A 19,992-nucleotide genomic window follows, 5' to 3' on the forward strand; every position below is an offset into this window, starting at 1 on the left:
AGATTTATATCTTGTTTATTCTATATTTTAATTCTAATTCTTTGCTTAATGCTTTAAGTTAGCCTCATGAACTAACTATGATCTAAAGTATGTGTGCTTTTCCAAAAGCTTGCATGTGTGCTTGACCTAGCTTAGATGTGTGAGGAGTCATAGGAAGCACATACCCCTTACCTATGAAATTTCATGGATTAGAATCGAACCTATTTTAAATGCTTTGATCTATGCGTCGTTGCCTGCGACAGTTGAGTAACGGAGTGTAGAGATCTTAGATGGTTAGCTTGTGAACTATAAGTTAACGGTTCATTCGTGTTTCACAGCCCGAGTTTTAGATAAACAAACTAATCCTAAACTTTCCTTGATGCCCAACGCTTGTTTTATTATTTTTACTTCTTTTACTTTCGTTTATTTGCTTACTACAACCGTGACACTAAAAATCCCATTTTGATTGAGTCCTAGCCTTACATCTCTACCGACGGATTTTCTAAACAACAACTCTCTCTCTCTGTGGGATCGATCTTTAAGTATTACTACCGATTAGCTGTGTACTTTCAGTCGTCGTGTGGTCTTTTAAGGTAAAAGATTTTGGAGTGAAAAACCACATACATCAAATCGATCACCATCAATAACAAGGATAACTTGGATGTTTCTCTGGGGTCATATTTAACTCACACTTTAATATTAAAACTGAAATAAATAAAAATTTGCATTAAATATATTTTTACACTCAATTTTATTCAACACACAAATAAATTATAATTAACTCCCACATTTTTTAGTTTATAAACTGTAACTCTCGGCACTTCTAATCCTATAAATACTCATACTTACAGGTCCTTTGTCCATATTTCAAAATCCACATATTACCACTTAATGAACCCATATTATAAATAACTCGTGTATATATATCTAGCCTAGATTTTAAAATTTAATTTTTTTCTCTAACAACATTTATTGCTTAACTGAAGCTTTATCTTTCTCCTATCTTCAAACTAAATTACCAAAGATTTCCATAAAAAAATAGTAAGATTTAAACTCTCCTACAACATGAGCAACACATCCAGTTCTAAATCTCAATAGTTCAAGAATTGACGCTCTAGGTGATTAGTCACATATTTAACATAAATATATTTTTATATATGTAAGTTATATCTTTTATATTATATTATAATCAGCACTTCCATCAGCTAATCTCTATTTTTGGTTCTAAAATATCACAAGAAAATTAAACAAACCAAAAAATCGAAGAAAATGATACAAAGTTTGGTGAGTAGCCTGATCGTGCCCTGGAAGATGATGTACCTAGCACTCTCGTTGAAAATTGAAACGAGCCGATCCGCTGTTTTTTTTAATAAATAAATGTCTAGAGCGTCAAAGTAGAAGAACTCATCAATGGTTGTTTCAGTTTAGATGATTATTACTTGGCTTGTGTTGTAAGCCAAGTGACTGCATTGTGACAGTTACTTACTCGTAGGAGTTGACATGTGGCATCTCTCTTTTTGATATGTCTTCTAAATAATAAATAAGTGTTATTTTTTAACTGAATTTATTTATATCACCATACTTAAGAAAATAAATCAAATTGCATAATAGTTAAAAAAATCAGTAAGATTTAAAGTTTTGGTTATTTATTCATTATTTAAAATTTAATACAATTTAAAATTCAATTAAAAAACATCAATAATATAATAATATTATACTATTGAAAGAGTTTTTTTAATTGTTCATAATTTAGAAAAGGATAAGTTGATCATTTAAAATTAACTATATAGTTAATGAATACAAATAGAACAATTCCAAAACTGTCATGATTTTTAATAAAAATAAACAAAGTCTCTCGAAAAAATACTTTGTTGGTATGGTCTTCAGATTGTAATGAAAAAAATTGAAAAAAAAAATAACCAAATTTTAATAACTTTTAACCAAAAAACTAAATTAATATAACAATCTCTTGCAAGGACGACGAGACTCAACCTAGTTATATATACAATAATTTACTCGATGCATATCATATGAGTATGACACATGGCAAAACAATATTTTAAATCCGGTTCGCAATAAAAAGAAAACAAAAATCTTGAACGTCAAAAATTTATCACTAGCTCAAATTGTTTTCCCTGACAAATGTTGCGAATTATAAATGTGGAGAGTCAAAAGCTTCCATCGTCTCTCAGAGAGTATTACATGACTAGTTTTAGGTTATGAAGTCCTGTTTGTAAACTAGTTTTAAGAAAATCTTTTCTTTATCAGAACTTTGTATTGCAAGTAGCATGGCTCTAAATTTGGATGGATTGACATTTATACGTTTTTCTGCGAATTCAAAATCTTTCCGAACCTATTATAATCTTATAAAAAAATAGAATGATTTAAGTTATTTAACTATTGGTATCAATCCAGTAATTCATCCAACATATCTTTTCGGAGTTTTATACCAATAAAATTAAATAAAAATCATAAATATGTCACTATCATCTTCTTCACATTCATTTGTTTCTGTAGCTGAAAAATTGGATTTTTTAGATTTTTTTTTCCAGTTTGGACCAAATAACTTTGGAGGTCCTGTATTTTGATTACGACGTGGTTTATTAATTTCATTACAAACAAAATAACAATTTAAGGTGTGATTTTCGTGGTTGCAATTGCAAATAGTCTGTCGGTTCTCAATTTGCGTATTTTTTGTGATATAGTTTCGAAGTACCATATTGAAATCTACTGTCACCTTTCGTCAATGGTTATACAATAAGAGTTACCTAATAAGACTTGAGTTTGATCAAAGATAACAAGATTTTTATTTTTCATTTGTTACTGTTGACCGTTTACTAATAAACCCTCTTTGATTTAGCAAGAAATTTACTCAATATCAAACATTGATTAAGTAGATAATTATATTGCAAATCTGACCATAAATGCAGATCCAGTTATTATGATATATATGGTATAATAGCTAGATTATGAGAACCCTGGGGATTTTATTATGAAATCTATAGGCCCAATTATCAGAATCATATAAGGAGAAGAAAAAAAAACTCTACTAGATGATTCGAAATCTATTTTTTTTAATGTATGTACACATTATAATTATACAATCATGGCCAGAGAGGCCATACCACATGTGTATAGTACAATCTCACATGTGTCAGTGCCCAAAAAAATCCACAAAAACTAAAAACATTGGCTTAAGAGTTGAAGACATGTCCCATGTTCACTTTGGCTTATCTCTTCAATATCTCCTAAAAATTGCATTTGCTTGGTTGCTAGGACACACTCACATACAGCTACGTGAATTCCCAATGACCCATATGTTTTTTTTGCTCCAAAATTACTAGTCACTTCTGTTATTTTGCCAGTTTTTTATTTTCCATTTACGGAATCGTGACAGATAAATATAATAAAAACCGATTTTGATATTCATATATAAGAGACTATTTTTATTAACGTCGATCGAAATTGATATAAATGTTGTCTAAATATAGAACCCAAAACGTGAGTTATTACATAATAAGTTCACCTATTTATCTGGCGTGGTATCATATGATTCATATATACAACTCTCAAGTCCCAATTAAAAGGGACATACTGGCTCTTAAGTCTCTTGTTTTTGGATGCCACTACCTTTTTTAAAAACTTTATCACATTACGAATTTTCGAAGATAACTTACTCAAAGATAAATATGTCCATAGGGTTCATAGAGATGTTCAAGACTTTCCATGTGTGTGTACTTTTGTGTATATAAATGGCAGTAATAATTATATAAAAAAAAAAGATAAAAGACTATCATTTGACTTCTAAGCAGTTAAAATATTAATGTCATATGACTCATATTGATTGATATTGACCAATCAAGCATAAACAAAATTGTTTTTACGATGAAGAATAATGAATTCAATGAGTTAAATACAAAACCTCACCGATTGCATCTGAAAAATCTTAGTAGAGTCACTGTATATTGTTTATTGAATTATTGACAAATATATTTATTATATAAGCGATATATTTATTTAAAATCAATATACGACTGTGAGCAAAAAGATACAAACTTGGCCGTCTCATGTGGTAGACCTTACTTCAGTGAGACTGTGCTGATGAAAAAGCATGTGCCTCTATTAATGACATACATATAAAATATGCATATGGTTTTGCTAACTATATACTATAACATAACACAGATACAATTCAAAATTTTGTTTGTTGGCCACGCAATTAAGAAATTAAAACCTAACAAATGCTAAGTGGAAGGATTCCCGATCAGCAAGAAAACTCATAATCATTGTCAAGAAAAAAAAAAAAAAAAAGAGACTCTTCATAAAATTTGTTTGCTAAAACCATATACAATTGAGTAGCTTTAGTAATGCTATAAATGGGTAACTCTTAATCTTGTAATGTTATAAATGGTGCCTTCCAAAGTACAAATATGAAACTAACCTTAAAATATGTAAAAAATTACATTCAATTGTCATTAGAAAATTTTAATTAAGCTTATTTAACTAATTTTAAATAAATATAATTAATTAAAAAATAAAAAAACACTCACAGATCAAATATTAAAAAATCTAAAATAATAAAAATAATAATATTTTTTCTCTCTAATAAATTATGGACGAATTAGTAAATATTTTTTTAAAAAAAATATAAACCAATTAGAATTTTAAAAACTAAGATTTTATATCCAAGTATACAATAATTATTTTTAATAACTAAATTCTAAGATTTTGTTAAGATTTCAAATTATGATTCTCCTATCATCTTTATTTTATTTTATAATATGTCAAAAATAAAATACTATAATATTCTAAAATAGTTAGTATTCAAATAGACTAATAGATTTACAGAATAATTAAAAATAAATATTATCCCAAACAAAATATTTTTAAAAAAATATAAACAATAAATTTTATTATTATATTATAATTTTTTTTTTAAAGTTGACCCGTGCTTAAAGCACGGGATATCTCCTAATTCGTATTAAATATTCAAAATCACAATTTTAATCGGTAACCTCATATCACTTTGCTACGGGGTGTACCACGTTGATAATTATCAATCACAAAACAATATAAAAAAAGTTACTAAATGTTATAAATCACTTAGGATGGATCTCCATAACCGGCCCATCAACGTCTAAGACCAAGAGGCCCATGGATTTGTCTATTTCATATTCCTAGTCGGTTTTGTACTAAGGGTTTATCTACCCCTATATATATGTATTATTTCGATTGAATGATTAATAACATAAGAGAATACTACCTTCGAGTTTCTCTACTTTCACAACACGTTATCAGCACGAGTTTGCCCTAAACTCCAACTGAGAAAGTCCCTAAAACCCTAAAGCCGTCGCACATCACCTTTTGTTCGTCCAAGCTCTCAACCGGATCAAGTTCGTGATTACTCAAGCTCGGTGATCGGTTCTAGTTCGTGATCAATCCGTGTTCGTGGTCAGCTTCTGTTCGTGATCAACTTTTGTTCGTGACTAGTCCGAGGTTCGTGATCAAACTCAAGGTATATCCGAGGTCTTTAGCTCCCGGGTCAATTCCAGTCAACCCCCAAACGGTGTTAAGGTATATAACTTGAACCCATTGGACAATGATACGTATCGAACCTAATATTAACCTATTAGAACCCTAAAAATATGTGATTACACAATCAACAAATCAAAAACCCTAAGTTTTGAAACCCTAAACCCTAAAACTTTAAAATCCAATTCCTTGAGGTTAAGGATTGCTTAGGTTAGATTGTTTGCAATTAAACTGATTGTGCTATGTTTAAAATTCGGTTGTTATTGATTGCTTGTTTGAAAATCGATTGCATGAAACCTTAAAACTAAAAGGACCTAAAATCGAAAAGAGAAAAATATTAAATTGTTTGTTCTATGTTTGAAATCTGATTGTTATTGTTTGTTTGTTTATCAAAACCCTAAAATCAAACCTTAAAATCGGAACTCTAAGAGAAAAACATATTTGCCTATTTCCTAAATCCTAAATCCTATTCAGGAAAGGAAAACTTAATAAAAGGGAAAAACCCCTAAAATAGAAAATTGCTTGCATGTTTCTCTTGTTCATACTAGATCATAAATTTATCTAGGATTGTTTTCATGCATAGAATTAACCACGAAATTATGTATAAGGACACGGCATGTTTCAGTCTCAAATACCGCATGGCCTAAGACTAAAACAATTACATGGTTCGGTCAAATACTGCATGATAATAATCGGGTGCTTGTTTTTCTATTTTATAGATGGCAAAGATCAACAATCTCCAATATGCTGCACTTAATGTTTCTGGAGACAACTATTTTCAATGGGCATTGGACACCAAGATTAACCTGAAATCAAAGGACCTATGTGAATGCATTGAGGATGATATTGATTGCACTGAAAAGAGTAGGTATAAGGCGATCTTGCTAATACGCCACCACTTTGCTGAGAGTCTCAAGATCCAGTACCTTACCATAGAGAATCCTCTTGACCACAGAGTTGAAAAACAGATATGGACACCAAAAGGCGGTGCTCCTACCAAAGGCTCAATTCGATTGGAAAAACCTAAGGATCCAGGATTTTAAATCTGTGGATGAGTATAATTCAGAGCTATTTAAGATAGTATCGATCTTGAAACTATGTGGTAAGGAGGTTATTGAGGAAGACTTGCTAGAGAAAACATTCTCAACCTTTCACACCAATAACATACTGCTTCAGCAACATTATCGTGAAAAGGGTTTTAAGACATATGTAAGTCTCATCTCTTGTTTGCTACTAGCTGAGGAAAACAATGAGCTATTAATGATGAGCAGTGCAATGAGACCTCCTGGTTCTACCCCATTACCAGAAGCCCACAAAACTGAAGTGAACCAAAAAGAGCCTAAAGAGACTAAAGAGTCTAACTACGTCTAGAGAGGCAAGTATCACGGTCGTGGCCGTGGTGGTAGAGGACGTGGTAGACGTGGCAATTACCAAGGAAACCACTATGATGGTTATGGTCGTGGGAACCGATCCGACTTCGGTTGTGGTCGAGGTAGAGGCCGCGGAATTTTCAAACCGCAACACAAGACTAAGTCGGTTTGCCACCGATGTGGTATGGGGAATCATTGGGCTAAGACGTGCAGGACACCCAATCATCTTATTGATATCTATCAAGAGAGTTTGAAAAAGAATCCAGAAGCTAACTTGGTTCATCTCGATGATGAAGGAGATTTCGACCATGAGAATGATGACCAATTGGATTATTAGACTTTAGATTGTTTAAGAGAGGATAATTAAACTCAAATATTGTCTTGATTTAATTTCTATGTTTTATGCTTTGAATTTTATTGGATTATAATTTTGATTATAATTCTGGTTTAAATTCAATTATTTTATTTTCTTCAATATATATTTGTTTGTTTTATTACTTTATGATTAAAACATAAATTCTTGTCTATTTTAGAAATGGCTGAGGACAAGAACATACTTGTGATCAAGCCACACAATTTTGAAGGACAAGAGATTTGTAAATCTCATTTTGAAAAATGCCAATATTAGCACAATAGCGGGTATAGCAAGCCTAATTGAAGGCTACGTCCAGGCCCATATTCTTTTACCTAATGGCACACATCTTGAAATAAGTGATGTTTTATATTCACCCAGCTCAAAGAGGAGCTTATTGAGTTTCAAAGATATTCGTTTGAATGGTTTCCATGTTGAAACTTAGGGTGAAGGAAACCAAGAGTTCCTACATATTACTGAAATCACCCAAGGCCATAAGAAAGTCCTAGAGACTATAGCCGCATTATCTACTGGTCTTTACCATGCTAAAACTGATATGATAGAAGCTAATATGCAAATGAATAACATGTTCAATGAACAATTCACTTTATGGCATGACCGGCTTGGCCACCCCGGTTCTAACATGATGCGTAAGCTAATTTTGAATTCAAATGGACACACTCTTAAAGAGAGACGAGTTATCCCTAAAAATCTCACGTGTGTAGCATGTGCACAAGGGAACCTCATTATAAGGCCATCACCAGTAAAAGTCACTAAAGAGACTTTAAATTTTCTGGAAAGGATACAAGGAGATATATGTGGACCAATACACCCACCTTGTGGGACGTTTAGATATTTTATGGTCCTTATTGATGCATCGACCAGATGGTCGCATGTTTTCCTATTATCCACCAAAAATCTAGCATTTTCTAGATTGTTAGCCCACATAAGACTGAGAGCTAACTTTCCAGATTTTCCACTTAAGACTATACGTCTAGACAATAATGGTGAATTTACATCCCAAGCGTTTAATGATTATTGTATGTCCATGGGGTAAGTGTGGAACATCCCGTGGCACATGTACATACACAGAATGGATTAGCTGAATCCTTCACTAAACGAATTCAATTGATTGCTCGACCATTAATCATGAGGTCGAAGCTTCCTGTGTCGGCTTGAGGACACGCAGTATTACATGCATCAGAACTTATACGCATCAGGCCATCTAGTGAGCATAAATATTTGCCATCCCAATTACTAACGGGTCATGAGCCAGACATATCCCATCTAAAAATATTCGGGTGTGCCGTTTATGTACCTATTGCTCCACCACAGAGAACAAAGATGGGACCTCAAAAGAGGATGGGAATATATGTTGGATATGATTCTCCCACCATTATTAAGTATCTAGAGCCAATCACAGGTGATTTTTTTAAGGCTAGATACGCGGATTGTCAGTTTGCTGAATCCAATTTTCCTACATTAGGTGGAGAGATAAACAAGTTGGTCAAAGAATTATCATGGAATCAAACATCCTTAAATTGGCAAGATCCTCGGACTCTAGCATGTGAGGCAGAGGTCCAAAAGATTATACATTTACAAAAGCAAGCTAATCAATTGCCAGATTCCTTTGCTGACCCAAAGAAAGTTATGAAATCGTACATACCAGCTTGTAATGCACCAGTACGTATTGATGTTCAAAAGGAACACAATCAAGTTGCTACATAGTCTAAGGCACGTTTAAAACGTGGTAGACCAATAGGTTCCAAAGATAAGAACCCTCGGAAATCTAAGAAATGTTAAAATCAAACCAAGGTTAAGGAAACCATAGACATGGCCGCGGCAGACCCTAAGGAACCAATTAATGAGGTTAGGGACGCTGAACCTCAAAGTCCTGAAGGTATTGATAATAATGAGATCTCAATAAATTATATCATGTTTGGAATTCAATGGAACCAAAATGATGTCGACATTGATGAAATATTTGCATACAAGATAGCACTTGAAATAAATGAGGATCATGAACCCACATCCATATTAGAGTGCACTCAAAGACGAGATTGGTTAAAATGGAAAGAAGCCATTGACGTGGAGTTGAATTTATTAAAAAAAAGGAATGTGTTTGATCCGATCTTAATGACACAATTTGATAAAAAGCCAGTGGGACACAAATGGGTCTTTGTAAGGAAGAGAACTGAGAATAATGAAATCGTGAGATATAAGGCACGACTTGTAGCACAAGGATTCTCACAAAGACCAGGAATAGTTATGAGGAGACATACTCCCCTGTGATGGATGCAACGACTTTTAGAATTTTAATAAGTCTGGCTATAAGAGAAAAACTTGACTTGCGGCTAATGGATGTAGTGACCGCATGTTTATATGGTCCACTGGATAATGAGATTTATATGAGATTACCAGAGGGTATTGAGCTCAAAGATAAGAGTGGTTCTCGAGAACAATACTGCATAAGGCTAAACAAATCCCTTTATGGACTGAAACAAAGTGGACATATGTGGTACAATAGATTGAGTGAGTACCTAGCCAAAGAGGGCTATAAGAATGATCCCATCAGTCCATGTATTTTTATAAAGAAGTTTGCAAACAAAGGTTTTGTAATCATAGCAGTATATGTGGATGATTTGAATATCCTAGGAACCTCTAAGGAAATCGCCCAAACAGTTGAATATCTTAAGAAAGAGTTTGAAATGAAAGATCTAGATAAAACTAAGTTCTGTTTGAGATTGCAACTTGAGTACATAAATGATGGAATCCTTGTGCATCAAATGGCATATACTGAAAAGGTACTCAAGAGATTTAATATGGACCAGGCTCACCCATTGCCTAGCCCAATGGTTGTGAGAAGCCTAAATTTGGACAGTGATCCATTCAGTCCAAAGAAGGACGATGAAGTAATTCTCGGTCCGGAAGTGGCATACCTCAGTGCTATAGGAGCTTTAATGTTCTTGGCTAGCCACACTAGACCAGACATTTGTTTTGTCGTGAACCTCCTAGAAAGATTTAGTTCTTTTCCGACTCAAAGGCACTGGAACGGTATCAAACACATATTGCGTTACCTACAAGGAACGTTGGATTTGGGTTTATTTTATACTAACTATAACAAAGAATGTTTATTTGGTTTTGCTGATGCAGGTTATTTATCGGATCCGCATAATGCAAGGTCTTAAACCGGCTATGTGTTTACACATGGTGGTACATCAATTTCATGGCGTTCAATGAAACAGACCATTGCAGCCACTTCATCTAATCATGCAGAAATCTTAGCTATGCAGGAAGCCAGCCGAGAGTCTGTGTGGTTGAGGTCGATGACTCAACATATCAGGTCAGACTGTGGCATGGCCGATGACAAGGAACCAACCGCTATATATAAGGACAACACCGCCTGCATCGCACAGCTCAAGGAAGGATATATCAAGGGAGATCGAACGAAGCACAGTTTACCTAAGTTCTTCTTCACACATGAACTACAAAAGGCCGGAGAAGTTCAAGTGGTGCAAGTTCCATCTTGCGACAATTCAGCCGATCTCTTCACCAAGTCATTACTGACATCAACATTCAAGAAGCTCACGCACCATATTGGAATGCAGAGACTCAAGAACTTCTAGTGATGCTTAGAACAGGGAGAGTAATATGTGTTGTACTCTTTTTCATTCACCATGATTTTGTCCCACTGGGTTTTCCTAATAAGGTTTTAATAAGGCAGCATCCCCAAGCGTATTATGGTGATCTCTTAGCATCTGCACGGTTATGTCATCCAAGGAGGAATGTTATAAATCACTTAGGATGGATCTCCATAACCGGCTCATACACGTCCAAGACCACGAGGCCCATGAAATTGTCTATTTCATATTCATAATCAGTTTTGTACTAAGAGTTTATCTATCCCTATATATGTACTGTTTCGATTAAATGATTAATAAAATAAGAGAATACTACCTTCGAATTTCTCTACTTTCACGACACTAAAAACATTATTCTCAGATTGTTTATATAACTTTCGTGTCTCTTCTTTTTATAATGTTGTATTTTTTGTAACAGATTTAGCATTTTAGTTTACAGCTAAAAACCAAAAAAAAAAATCTAGTCTATGAATTACCCATTCATCAGCTCAAACACGTTTTCGATGATCAACTGCTAATTAAAACTGGTCAAATATAACACCTAATTACAAAAGCATCATAAAGTTATGTCAAAAGCGAATAAAAACGCAAGTGGTAAAAAACACTTGGGCCTGATCATTTGTATAGCTGTCCTGTACAGTGTAATCATATGTTATGTATATTCTCTTCTTAAGTCAAACCAGTTAAATTCAACATTAATCCACCGTTTTATTTCAAATTATTAATAGCTGCCTTCAAAAAACAAAAATTAAAGTATAATATAAATAATCTTGTAATATAAGATATTATAGAATATGTAAAGAAAATATAATAATATTTACATTCGTAAAACAGAAACTTCCCATGTGTTTCTCTTCTCTCACCGCCGGTTACGGTTACTGTCTTTTTCTTAGTGTTCTACTTTCAAATGATTTTGGTTGTTTTAGAATTTTAATACACAGCTTGTGTTCATATGTTTTGGGTTTCAATAGTTAATCGTATACTTAATACATAGATCGGGTTCATAGTTGACTTACCCCTTTTACACGTTGTTACACAGTCGACGAATTATATATATATATATATATATATATATATATATTTATCTTGAAATCATGTTTTCACTATTTTAGGTTAAAAAAAATAATATCTTCTCATATACATATGTGAACTGTCCCGGTCAATGGGTTACAGTAAGTGGATAATACATGTAACACTTTGAATTAGAAAACAAGATGCAATGCGTTACAGTAAGTGGATAATACTTGTAACACTTTGAAATTAGGAAACAAGATGAAATAAAAAGTTGTTTAGACAGTGAAGCGACAACATAGTCCATTACTTTGAGTTAAAGTAATACTATAATTTAGGAAAAAGTTGATCTCTAATTACATTTTAAATAAGTTTATTTTGGTCTTCGCTGGACCAAGTTGTCATCCTCCCAATTCCTTTACCAATCATTCAAATTGATTCTTGGCCTTTTCTTGGAATCATCTTTTTATTTTTTTTCTTTAATTCACACACATGCATGTATATACACAGTTTTATGACTGGACATATTAAGATCATTTTTTTCTTTAACTTTTTTTAGTAAAGTATTTCGATTTTTATGAAAAAGTTAGGATTTATGGTCAAAACAATCGGTTACTATTTTTTAAAATTTATTTTGGAGGCTGGTTCATAATTTGTTGCCCAAAAAAAAAAGTAAATAAAATTAATTAATATTTTGTAGTTGGTGGAGAAACATTTTTATCAAATTTTTCTACTTTCCCCAATTCAATTCGAAATCCTTCTAAATTAACTATATTTTAATCATAATAAATTAGTCATTTGTAAAAGTTAATCCCGGAGCAAAATACATACAAGACGTATTCATTGATTTTATTGTAGGTTTGCAAATTAGTTATTTACTCGAATCATTTGTTATATAACAATCTTAAATAAATATTGTATTGATCCGCGAATATTATATTTCCAAGTAAAATCATGTAATTAGTAAAGTAAGAAATAAATATTTTCTTTATTTGGTTATACACGCTGGCAAATAGATCCACTAATAAAAATTAGACTTTTCAAACAAGAAACTAAATTTTTTTAAAATCCAACCTTTTCCATTTTTAAAAAGCCAAAATATAGGAAAATTCAAAGAAACGAGGACTCTCTTCTTCTTCTTCTTCTCCTCTTTATTTACTAGTTGTTCACTTCTGCACATGATCCTCGTCTCTCTCCCTCTCTCTCAATCACAAGTTTCAGTTACACAGCTAAACTAACGTATCTGATTTGATCAGATCACTGTTTTGTCTGTGTAACAAAACACAAACGATCCAGTTTTTATGGAAAATTTAATGAAACAGTGACGACTCTGTTTTTTATTCTTCTCCCTCCCTTCTCTCTCTCTCTGTTCTTCTCTTCTTCATTCATGGCTCCAAATTCAGTAGCAGTGACAATGGAGAAGCCAGACAACTTCTCTTTACTAGAGATCAACGGCTCAGATCCATCCTCATTCCCGGACAAGCGTAAATCAATCAGCCCTAAGCAATTCTCATGGTTCCTCCTCCTCAAAGCTCACAGAGTCATCTCGTGTCTCTCGTGGCTCGTCGCTTCCGTCAAGAAACGTATCGCCTTTTCAGCCAAGAACGTAAACGAAGAAGAAGATCCAAAAAGCAGAGGGAAACAGATGTACAGATTCATCAAAGCTTGCCTTGTTATCTCCATAGTTGCCTTGTCCATAGAAATCGTCGCTCACTACAAGAAATGGAATCTTGATCTCATTAACCGACCGTCTTGGGAGGTTTACGGACTCGTCGAATGGTCTTACATGGCTTGGCTCTCGTTTCGATCCGATTACATCGCTCCCCTTGTCATCACTCTATCAAGATTCTGCACTGTCCTCTTCTTGATCCAGTCTCTTGATCGGTTAGTCCTCTGTCTCGGTTGCTTCTGGATCAAATTTAAAAAGATCGAACCTATGCTCAAAGACGAAGCTATCGATTTAGAAGACCCATCCAGTTTCCCAATGGTTCTTATTCAGATCCCAATGTGCAACGAACGAGAGGTAAACTACAAATACTCTGTTTTTGCTCTGTTTTTGTCACTCTGTTTTGAGTTTTGTTAAGTGATTATTCTTGTGTTGTTATTGTTAGGTGTATGAACAATCAATAGGAGCAGCTTCACAACTTGACTGGCCAAAGGATAGGATCTTAATTCAAGTTCTAGACGATTCGGATGACCCGAATTTACAGCTTTTGATCAAGGAGGAAGTAGCGGTATGGGCCGAGAAAGGCGTAAACATAATTTACAGGCATAGGTTGATCAGAACTGGTTACAAAGCTGGGAATTTGAAATCAGCCATGACTTGTGACTACGTTAAAGATTACGAGTTTGTGACAATCTTTGACGCAGATTTCACACCTAATCCTGATTTCCTCAAGAGGACTGTTCCTCATTTCCAGGTAACAAAACACAATGTATCTAAAAAAGGAAACTTTTTTCTTCATGTTTCGTAATTTACGATGATGTTTTAGAGAAAATTCAGTGAAAAAGATTTGTTCTTTTAAACACTTTATTTTTTAGTTAGAAAATATTTTTTCAATATACTCATCACCGACAGTTGTCTTTTTTTTTCTTTTCCTTTTTTCATCAAGTGGGTCATGTTCTAAGTAACCGACAAATTTCTATATTGTTTAGGTAAATCTTTTTTTTTTTTTTTTGGTTTTATGTTATAAACATCCAAGTTGTTACATATATCATGTATGAAATCAAAGTAACCGACAAATATAAAATTACAAAATCATGACTTTCTCTAGTTGATTTCTTTTTCCAGCACAGCAAAGTCTTCAGAGTAAATCTAGTTATATAGCTAACCTTGAATTAGGTTTGATAGTGTTTTGATTGTTCCTCTGTATAAATAATTGCATATCTTAATTTTTTTAATGAGTTATTTCTATTGTGAAAAATCACAAAATTTAAATTATTTTTGTTTATTTTCCATACCCTACCTAAATAGCATATCGTATTTTTTCATGTGGGTTGTTGGAGTGGATTTCCAAGTGATAGAGACGCCGATTTTGAGTAGTCATTAGCTCTTGAAATTTTATTTTATTTTATATTGTTATCTTTTATGCGAAACGTTTTTGAAATAATCAAGATTCTGTTTTTGTCTGAAAATTCAATATTTGATTAGAAGAAGAGGATTTCTAAAAGAGAATGTTGTGTTGTTTGTTTTGCAGGGTAATCCAGAGCTAGGACTAGTCCAAGCAAGGTGGTCATTTGTAAACAAAGACGAGAATCTCCTCACAAGGCTGCAAAACATAAACTTATGTTTCCACTTTGAAGTAGAACAGCAAGTGAACGGTGTGTTTCTCAACTTCTTCGGTTTCAACGGAACCGCAGGAGTTTGGAGAATCAAGGCATTGGAAGAATCTGGTGGATGGCTCGAGAGAACGACCGTGGAAGATATGGATATCGCGGTTAGAGCGCATCTTAACGGATGGAAGTTCATTTACCTCAATGACGTTGAAGTCACTTGCGAGTTGCCTGAGTCTTATGAAGCTTACAAGAAGCAACAACATCGTTGGCATTCTGGTCCTATGCAGCTGTTCCGGTTATGCCTTCCTTCAATTATCAAATCAAAGGTAAAATTTGATTTCTACAACTAGTGATTAGTAGTTTATAAGCAGTCAAAACATCAGTACATATACTCAATTGTTTGTTTTTGCAGATATCGGTTTGGAAGAAGGCGAATTTGATCTTCCTTTTCTTTCTCCTAAGGAAGCTGATTCTACCGTTTTACTCATTCACTCTCTTTTGCATCATCCTTCCATTGACCATGTTCATCCCTGAAGCCGAGCTTCCCTTGTGGATCATCTGTTACGTTCCTATCTTCATTTCACTTCTCAACATTCTCCCGTCGCCTAAATCTTTCCCTTTCTTAGTCCCTTACCTCCTTTTCGAAAACACAATGTCTATAACCAAGTTCAACGCCATGATCTCTGGGCTGTTCCAGTTCGGATCGGCTTACGAGTGGGTTGTGACAAAGAAAACCGGGAGATCATCAGAATCCGACTTGCTAGCGTTTGCTGAAAAGGAAGAGAAGTTGCATAGGAGAAACTCAGAGTCCGGTTTGGAGCTTCTGAGCAAACTTAAGGAACAAGAGACCAATCTTGCAGGGCAAGGAACCGCAAAGAAGGGTCTTGGAGGGCTAATGAGGCCGAAGAACAAGAGGAAGACGAACATGGTGTTCAAGAAAGAGCTGGGGCTTGCGTTCTTGCTGCTAACCGCAGCTGCAAGGAGTTTTCTATCGGCACACGGTCTTCACTTCTACTTCTTGCTGTTTCAGGGTCTGTCTTTCTTGGTTGTAGGGTTGGATTTGATCGGAGAACAGATCAGCTAGACTCACACTAAATCAAGACAGAGAAGAAGGAAACAAATACCGTTTATATTGGCTATTTTTTGTTTGTTTTTTTATTCTTTTCCCTTTCTTATATGTGGGTTTTTTATACATAATTTTCAAGAACTTATAATGTCCAGTTTCAGATAAATGAATTGAAACGAATTTGTTATATGATTTTGGCATAACTGTTGTGAAAATCATAGCTCTTAGATGATATTATTGTATTAAGAGTCGTTTGGATTCTTCTAATTTCAAAAAGAAGAGTCAGCCAGATTTAGTAAACTTTTTTTAGATTGTGTTCAAAAGGTTTCAAGGTTTTGTTCTGCTCCTACGTTAATTGTAGAGTATGGGATTACATGTTTTTGTTTTACCGTCTGTTTCTACACAGCGCCAAGTTAATGCGATCCCCTTTTTTTTTTTTTTTGGCAATATCTTAAAAATTTGGGAATTTAATTTATTAATCAGAGAGCTTGATACTCTTTTGCTAATTTTTAAAGTTTGCTAATTTTTTATTTTGCCATTTCCCCCCCCCCCCCCCCCCCCCCCCTTTGTTGTCTTATTTTTTGCTTGCTCTGGAAGGCAAAAACCCTAGTATTGTATGTGTAATATATTAAGCCGTTTTCCCATGGAAAACAAGATTAGAAACATTATTGCTTGTGTTCTCAAAATCGAAACCGAAGAAAAATCATTAATCTCGCACAGGGATTTCTAGGTCTGCTCAGTTTTTGTCTACACTGTCAATGCAGTTACTCTGTTTGTTTTAGATCTCTCTGTCCAAGGCTTTATGTTCGATTTTGTTTTTAGGTCAGTGTATCACGAACATCATGGGAATCTGGAACTGTATGGGGAAAACATCACTATTCATATTTGGTCTTGGATTCTACACACGTAAGTCGCTGTAAAGGTTCTTGAGGATCATCGTTTAGTTTATAATTGTAGGCTGATTTTGCTTGTTGAGAAAGTAAGCCTGATGTATGTGTTATTTTTGTCTTTCCTTCAGATGCTGCTTTATTCTCTAAGTCAGATCATCAGGTAAGCGCATCTATCCCAAATCCCAATAAAGCTCTTTAGCTTTTGTAAAGACGCGATAATTATTGATTGAATTTCTCATGTATTTCAGACGCTTAAGACTCAGTTGGAATCCTTGAAAGAGGTAAAAGGCAATAAACGTTTTTATGATTTTGAAAGGATTCAATGTATATTTGATTTTCTCTTTTTAATGTGTCTACTTGAATATCTCATGTTTCAGACAGTTAAGGTTCAGATGGAGTCCTTTAAAGAGGTAAAAGCAAGAAATGCCTTATGATGATTAGTTTTGAAAAGACATCAAATAGTTATGATGTTTCTGTAATGTCTTGTCATGTTTCAGCCTTCTAATGCTCAAATGGCTAAGTATCGAGAAATCGAACAAAAATTGGAGGCTAAGTATAGAGAGATGGAAAAGAAGTTGGACCATCTTGTGAAGGTAAAATCAAGTAACTAGTGCATCTAACATTTGTTTGTTTGATTTTGAAAGGACAATAGATTTGGTTTGATCCACAATGTCTTCTTATGTTTCAGTTGTCTACAACTCAAATCTTCGAGTTGAAAGTAACTAAAGAGAAGTGTTGCAGTGATTTGTGGAAAGCAAGGACACAATCAGAAGAAACCATCTGACTAAATTATTAGGCCTTTGATGAGTTTTTTAGAGTTGTTATGAATGATCAATGAATTGAGTGATTTCCTATTCCCCAAGATGAGTATAAAGGGATTTGATACATAAATGGGACAATGGTATTACATGCATGTTTCTTCATCAAGTAACATCTATCATATTGTACTCAAATACAAATCATTGAGAAGTCCGACATTTTGTATATATGCTACCACAATATATTTTTTTTAATGCGCAAGAGATCCTAAATTATTTTGTTTATGAGAAATTTAATGAGTGAGTGGGTGTCAGATAAACAAAATAATTTAGAGGATTTAATTAATGGTTACTATATATGTATCATTGCGTAAAACCGTAAAAGTTTTTTAAAAGACAATTATCCAAAAAAAAAAACTTGAAGCAAAACATTACTTTTGTTTCAGAATCTCTAAAAGGTTGTCAAATTTCTAGAACGAAACCAAATTTGCGTCCAACCCTTGAACTTGGAGGTTTATTGTTTTGTTGTGTACGGACTAGCCGATCAATGAGCTTTAACAAGCTTCTGCGGAGGCATCGAGGTGTCACCATGCCTTCAACAGTTCAGTTCATGGCAAATAGAATAAGCTGAAGCATAAAAAGGTATACCTAAGCATGAATCTGGTAAAAAGTTTGTAAGTTGACCTGGAGATCAGCAAGAGGAGATCATAATATGAAGTTATTAACCATTAAATCGTTAAAATAGGGGAATTTTGCATATACACCAACTTTTCTACAAAGTAATATAACTTACATCCACTTCCAGTTATTGTTATACTTTTTATATGTCTATTGACTACACTACCTTCTAACTTAAACTTTATTAACAACAATACATTTAAACTACTATCTTACGATTTTTATATCTTTCTCTATTATCTCCATCTCTCTAATATTTTCTCTCTCTTTCGCTCACTATCAAAACACCAATAGCTAGATTCACACTTTCCTCTCTCTAAAATGTAACTTCTTCTCCTTCCATGGCTTCTCTGATTGTCTCTATCTATTTCTCTCCAAACTCAACCCTTTCTTCTCGATCCTATTGTCTCTCTTTTATCTCACACACTTTCATTTTTCTATTTTCTTATCATCCTCTCTTTATCTCTCATCTTCAAACTATAATTAGATTGATGTTTGATTTGAACAATAAGTGAATGATGCTTTTCAGATGTAGAAAGGTTTAATTTGGGATTTTAGGTTGTTGATTCAGTTATGATTTGTGAAATTATTCTTTTAAAAGGGGAATACTTTCCTCAGGTTAGACTATCAAACTTTGCTCAATTGCTTCTCATAACTATCCGACACTTGGGTCTAGTCTTCTCCAAGAGTTTCCTTTTGTGTTTTGTCATGTATAAAATCAATGCAAACAGATTGTGATGTCATTCAATTCAGTAAATCAAAAATTAACAAGGGATTTGTTAAAACAATGAAAATTCTTGGGAAAATTGAAATATCATCTATATTACTAGCAAGAATGACCTGCTCATGGCCATAAAATCATAATAAAAATTTTAGAGCAAAAAGCAGTACCATAATCATTCTAACTAATTCTTACGGCTTCTCAGGTGTTCATTTTCAGAAGAATGGCAAGGTTCTTCAATGTGGAAAGCACAACAAAACCACCTACGCATCTTTTCCAAAATTTTCTTGCACAAACACATATTTGGTGTCCACGCAGTAATGACCATATGGATAGATTCTTGTGGCATCAACATATTTGGTATCCACGCAGTAATGACCACACCATGAACACACCAACATATTTGGTATCCACGCAGTAATGACCATATGTCAGATTCTTGTGGCATCAACACAATGTCTTGAACACTAGAACACAAACACAAACACAAACACAAGTTAATGTGTCCACAAAACTCTATCCATTAAACTACGAGAAGAATCTAAAGAATGTTTCTATGCGAGAAGAAGTTGAACACACCAACATAATAACAATCGAACTGGTTTCACAACACGAAGACTATCATTTTTTTGTATCCATAAAAGTTTGTCCAAGATAAACTATCCATTTAGATGTCTTTTAGCCAAAACGTTTTTGTCTTATGTTTCCAACTAGAATC

At 33.7% G+C, this 19,992-nt stretch overlaps 2 protein-coding genes and 1 pseudogene across 2 annotated transcripts; all 3 read left to right on the top strand.

The window, feature by feature from the left end:
* The first annotated feature begins 6,230 nt into the window (after positions 1 to 6,230).
* Positions 6,231 to 7,218, top strand: LOC147945545 (uncharacterized; annotated as a pseudogene).
* Positions 7,219 to 12,807: 5,589 nt separating this feature from the next.
* On the top strand, positions 12,808 to 16,414 carry LOC104780060 (xyloglucan glycosyltransferase 4). The gene is made up of 4 exons (XM_010504517.3): positions 12,808 to 13,908; positions 13,997 to 14,305; positions 15,083 to 15,487; positions 15,574 to 16,414. The coding sequence occupies exons 1-4, from the start codon at positions 13,273 to 13,275 to the stop codon at positions 16,243 to 16,245; spliced, it is 2,022 nt and encodes a 673-aa protein (XP_010502819.1). The 5' UTR covers positions 12,808 to 13,272; the 3' UTR covers positions 16,246 to 16,414.
* Positions 16,415 to 17,069: 655 nt separating this feature from the next.
* LOC104783654 (uncharacterized) lies at positions 17,070 to 17,901 on the top strand. Its single transcript, XM_010508784.1, has 6 exons — positions 17,070 to 17,133; positions 17,246 to 17,277; positions 17,366 to 17,398; positions 17,495 to 17,527; positions 17,615 to 17,710; positions 17,806 to 17,901. The coding sequence occupies exons 1-6, from the start codon at positions 17,070 to 17,072 to the stop codon at positions 17,899 to 17,901; spliced, it is 354 nt and encodes a 117-aa protein (XP_010507086.1).
* Positions 17,902 to 19,992: the final 2,091 nt, after the last annotated feature.

The sequence above is a fragment of the Camelina sativa genome, chromosome 4 (genome assembly GCF_030686135.1).
Source record: "Camelina sativa cultivar CO46 ecotype springtype chromosome 4, ASM3068613v1".
NCBI classification, from domain to species: Eukaryota; Viridiplantae; Streptophyta; class Magnoliopsida; order Brassicales; family Brassicaceae; genus Camelina; species Camelina sativa.

Bases quoted from the DNA above. Each gene is read 5' to 3' on its own strand.
- LOC104783654 (XM_010508784.1), top strand. From the start codon at position 17,070: ATGGGAATCTGGAACTGTATGGGGAAAACATCACTATTCATATTTGGT. The intron at 17,134-17,245 runs GTAAGTCGCTGT...TCTTTCCTTCAG, and splicing joins TGGTCTTGGATTCTACACAC to ATGCTGCTTTATTCTCTAAG. The intron at 17,528-17,614 runs GTAAAAGCAAGA...GTCATGTTTCAG, and splicing joins AGATGGAGTCCTTTAAAGAG to CCTTCTAATGCTCAAATGGC.
- LOC104780060 (XM_010504517.3), top strand. From the start codon at position 13,273: ATGGCTCCAAATTCAGTAGCAGTGACAATGGAGAAGCCAGACAACTTC. The intron at 13,909-13,996 runs GTAAACTACAAA...TGTTATTGTTAG, and splicing joins CAATGTGCAACGAACGAGAG to GTGTATGAACAATCAATAGG. The intron at 14,306-15,082 runs GTAACAAAACAC...TTTGTTTTGCAG, and splicing joins GGACTGTTCCTCATTTCCAG to GGTAATCCAGAGCTAGGACT.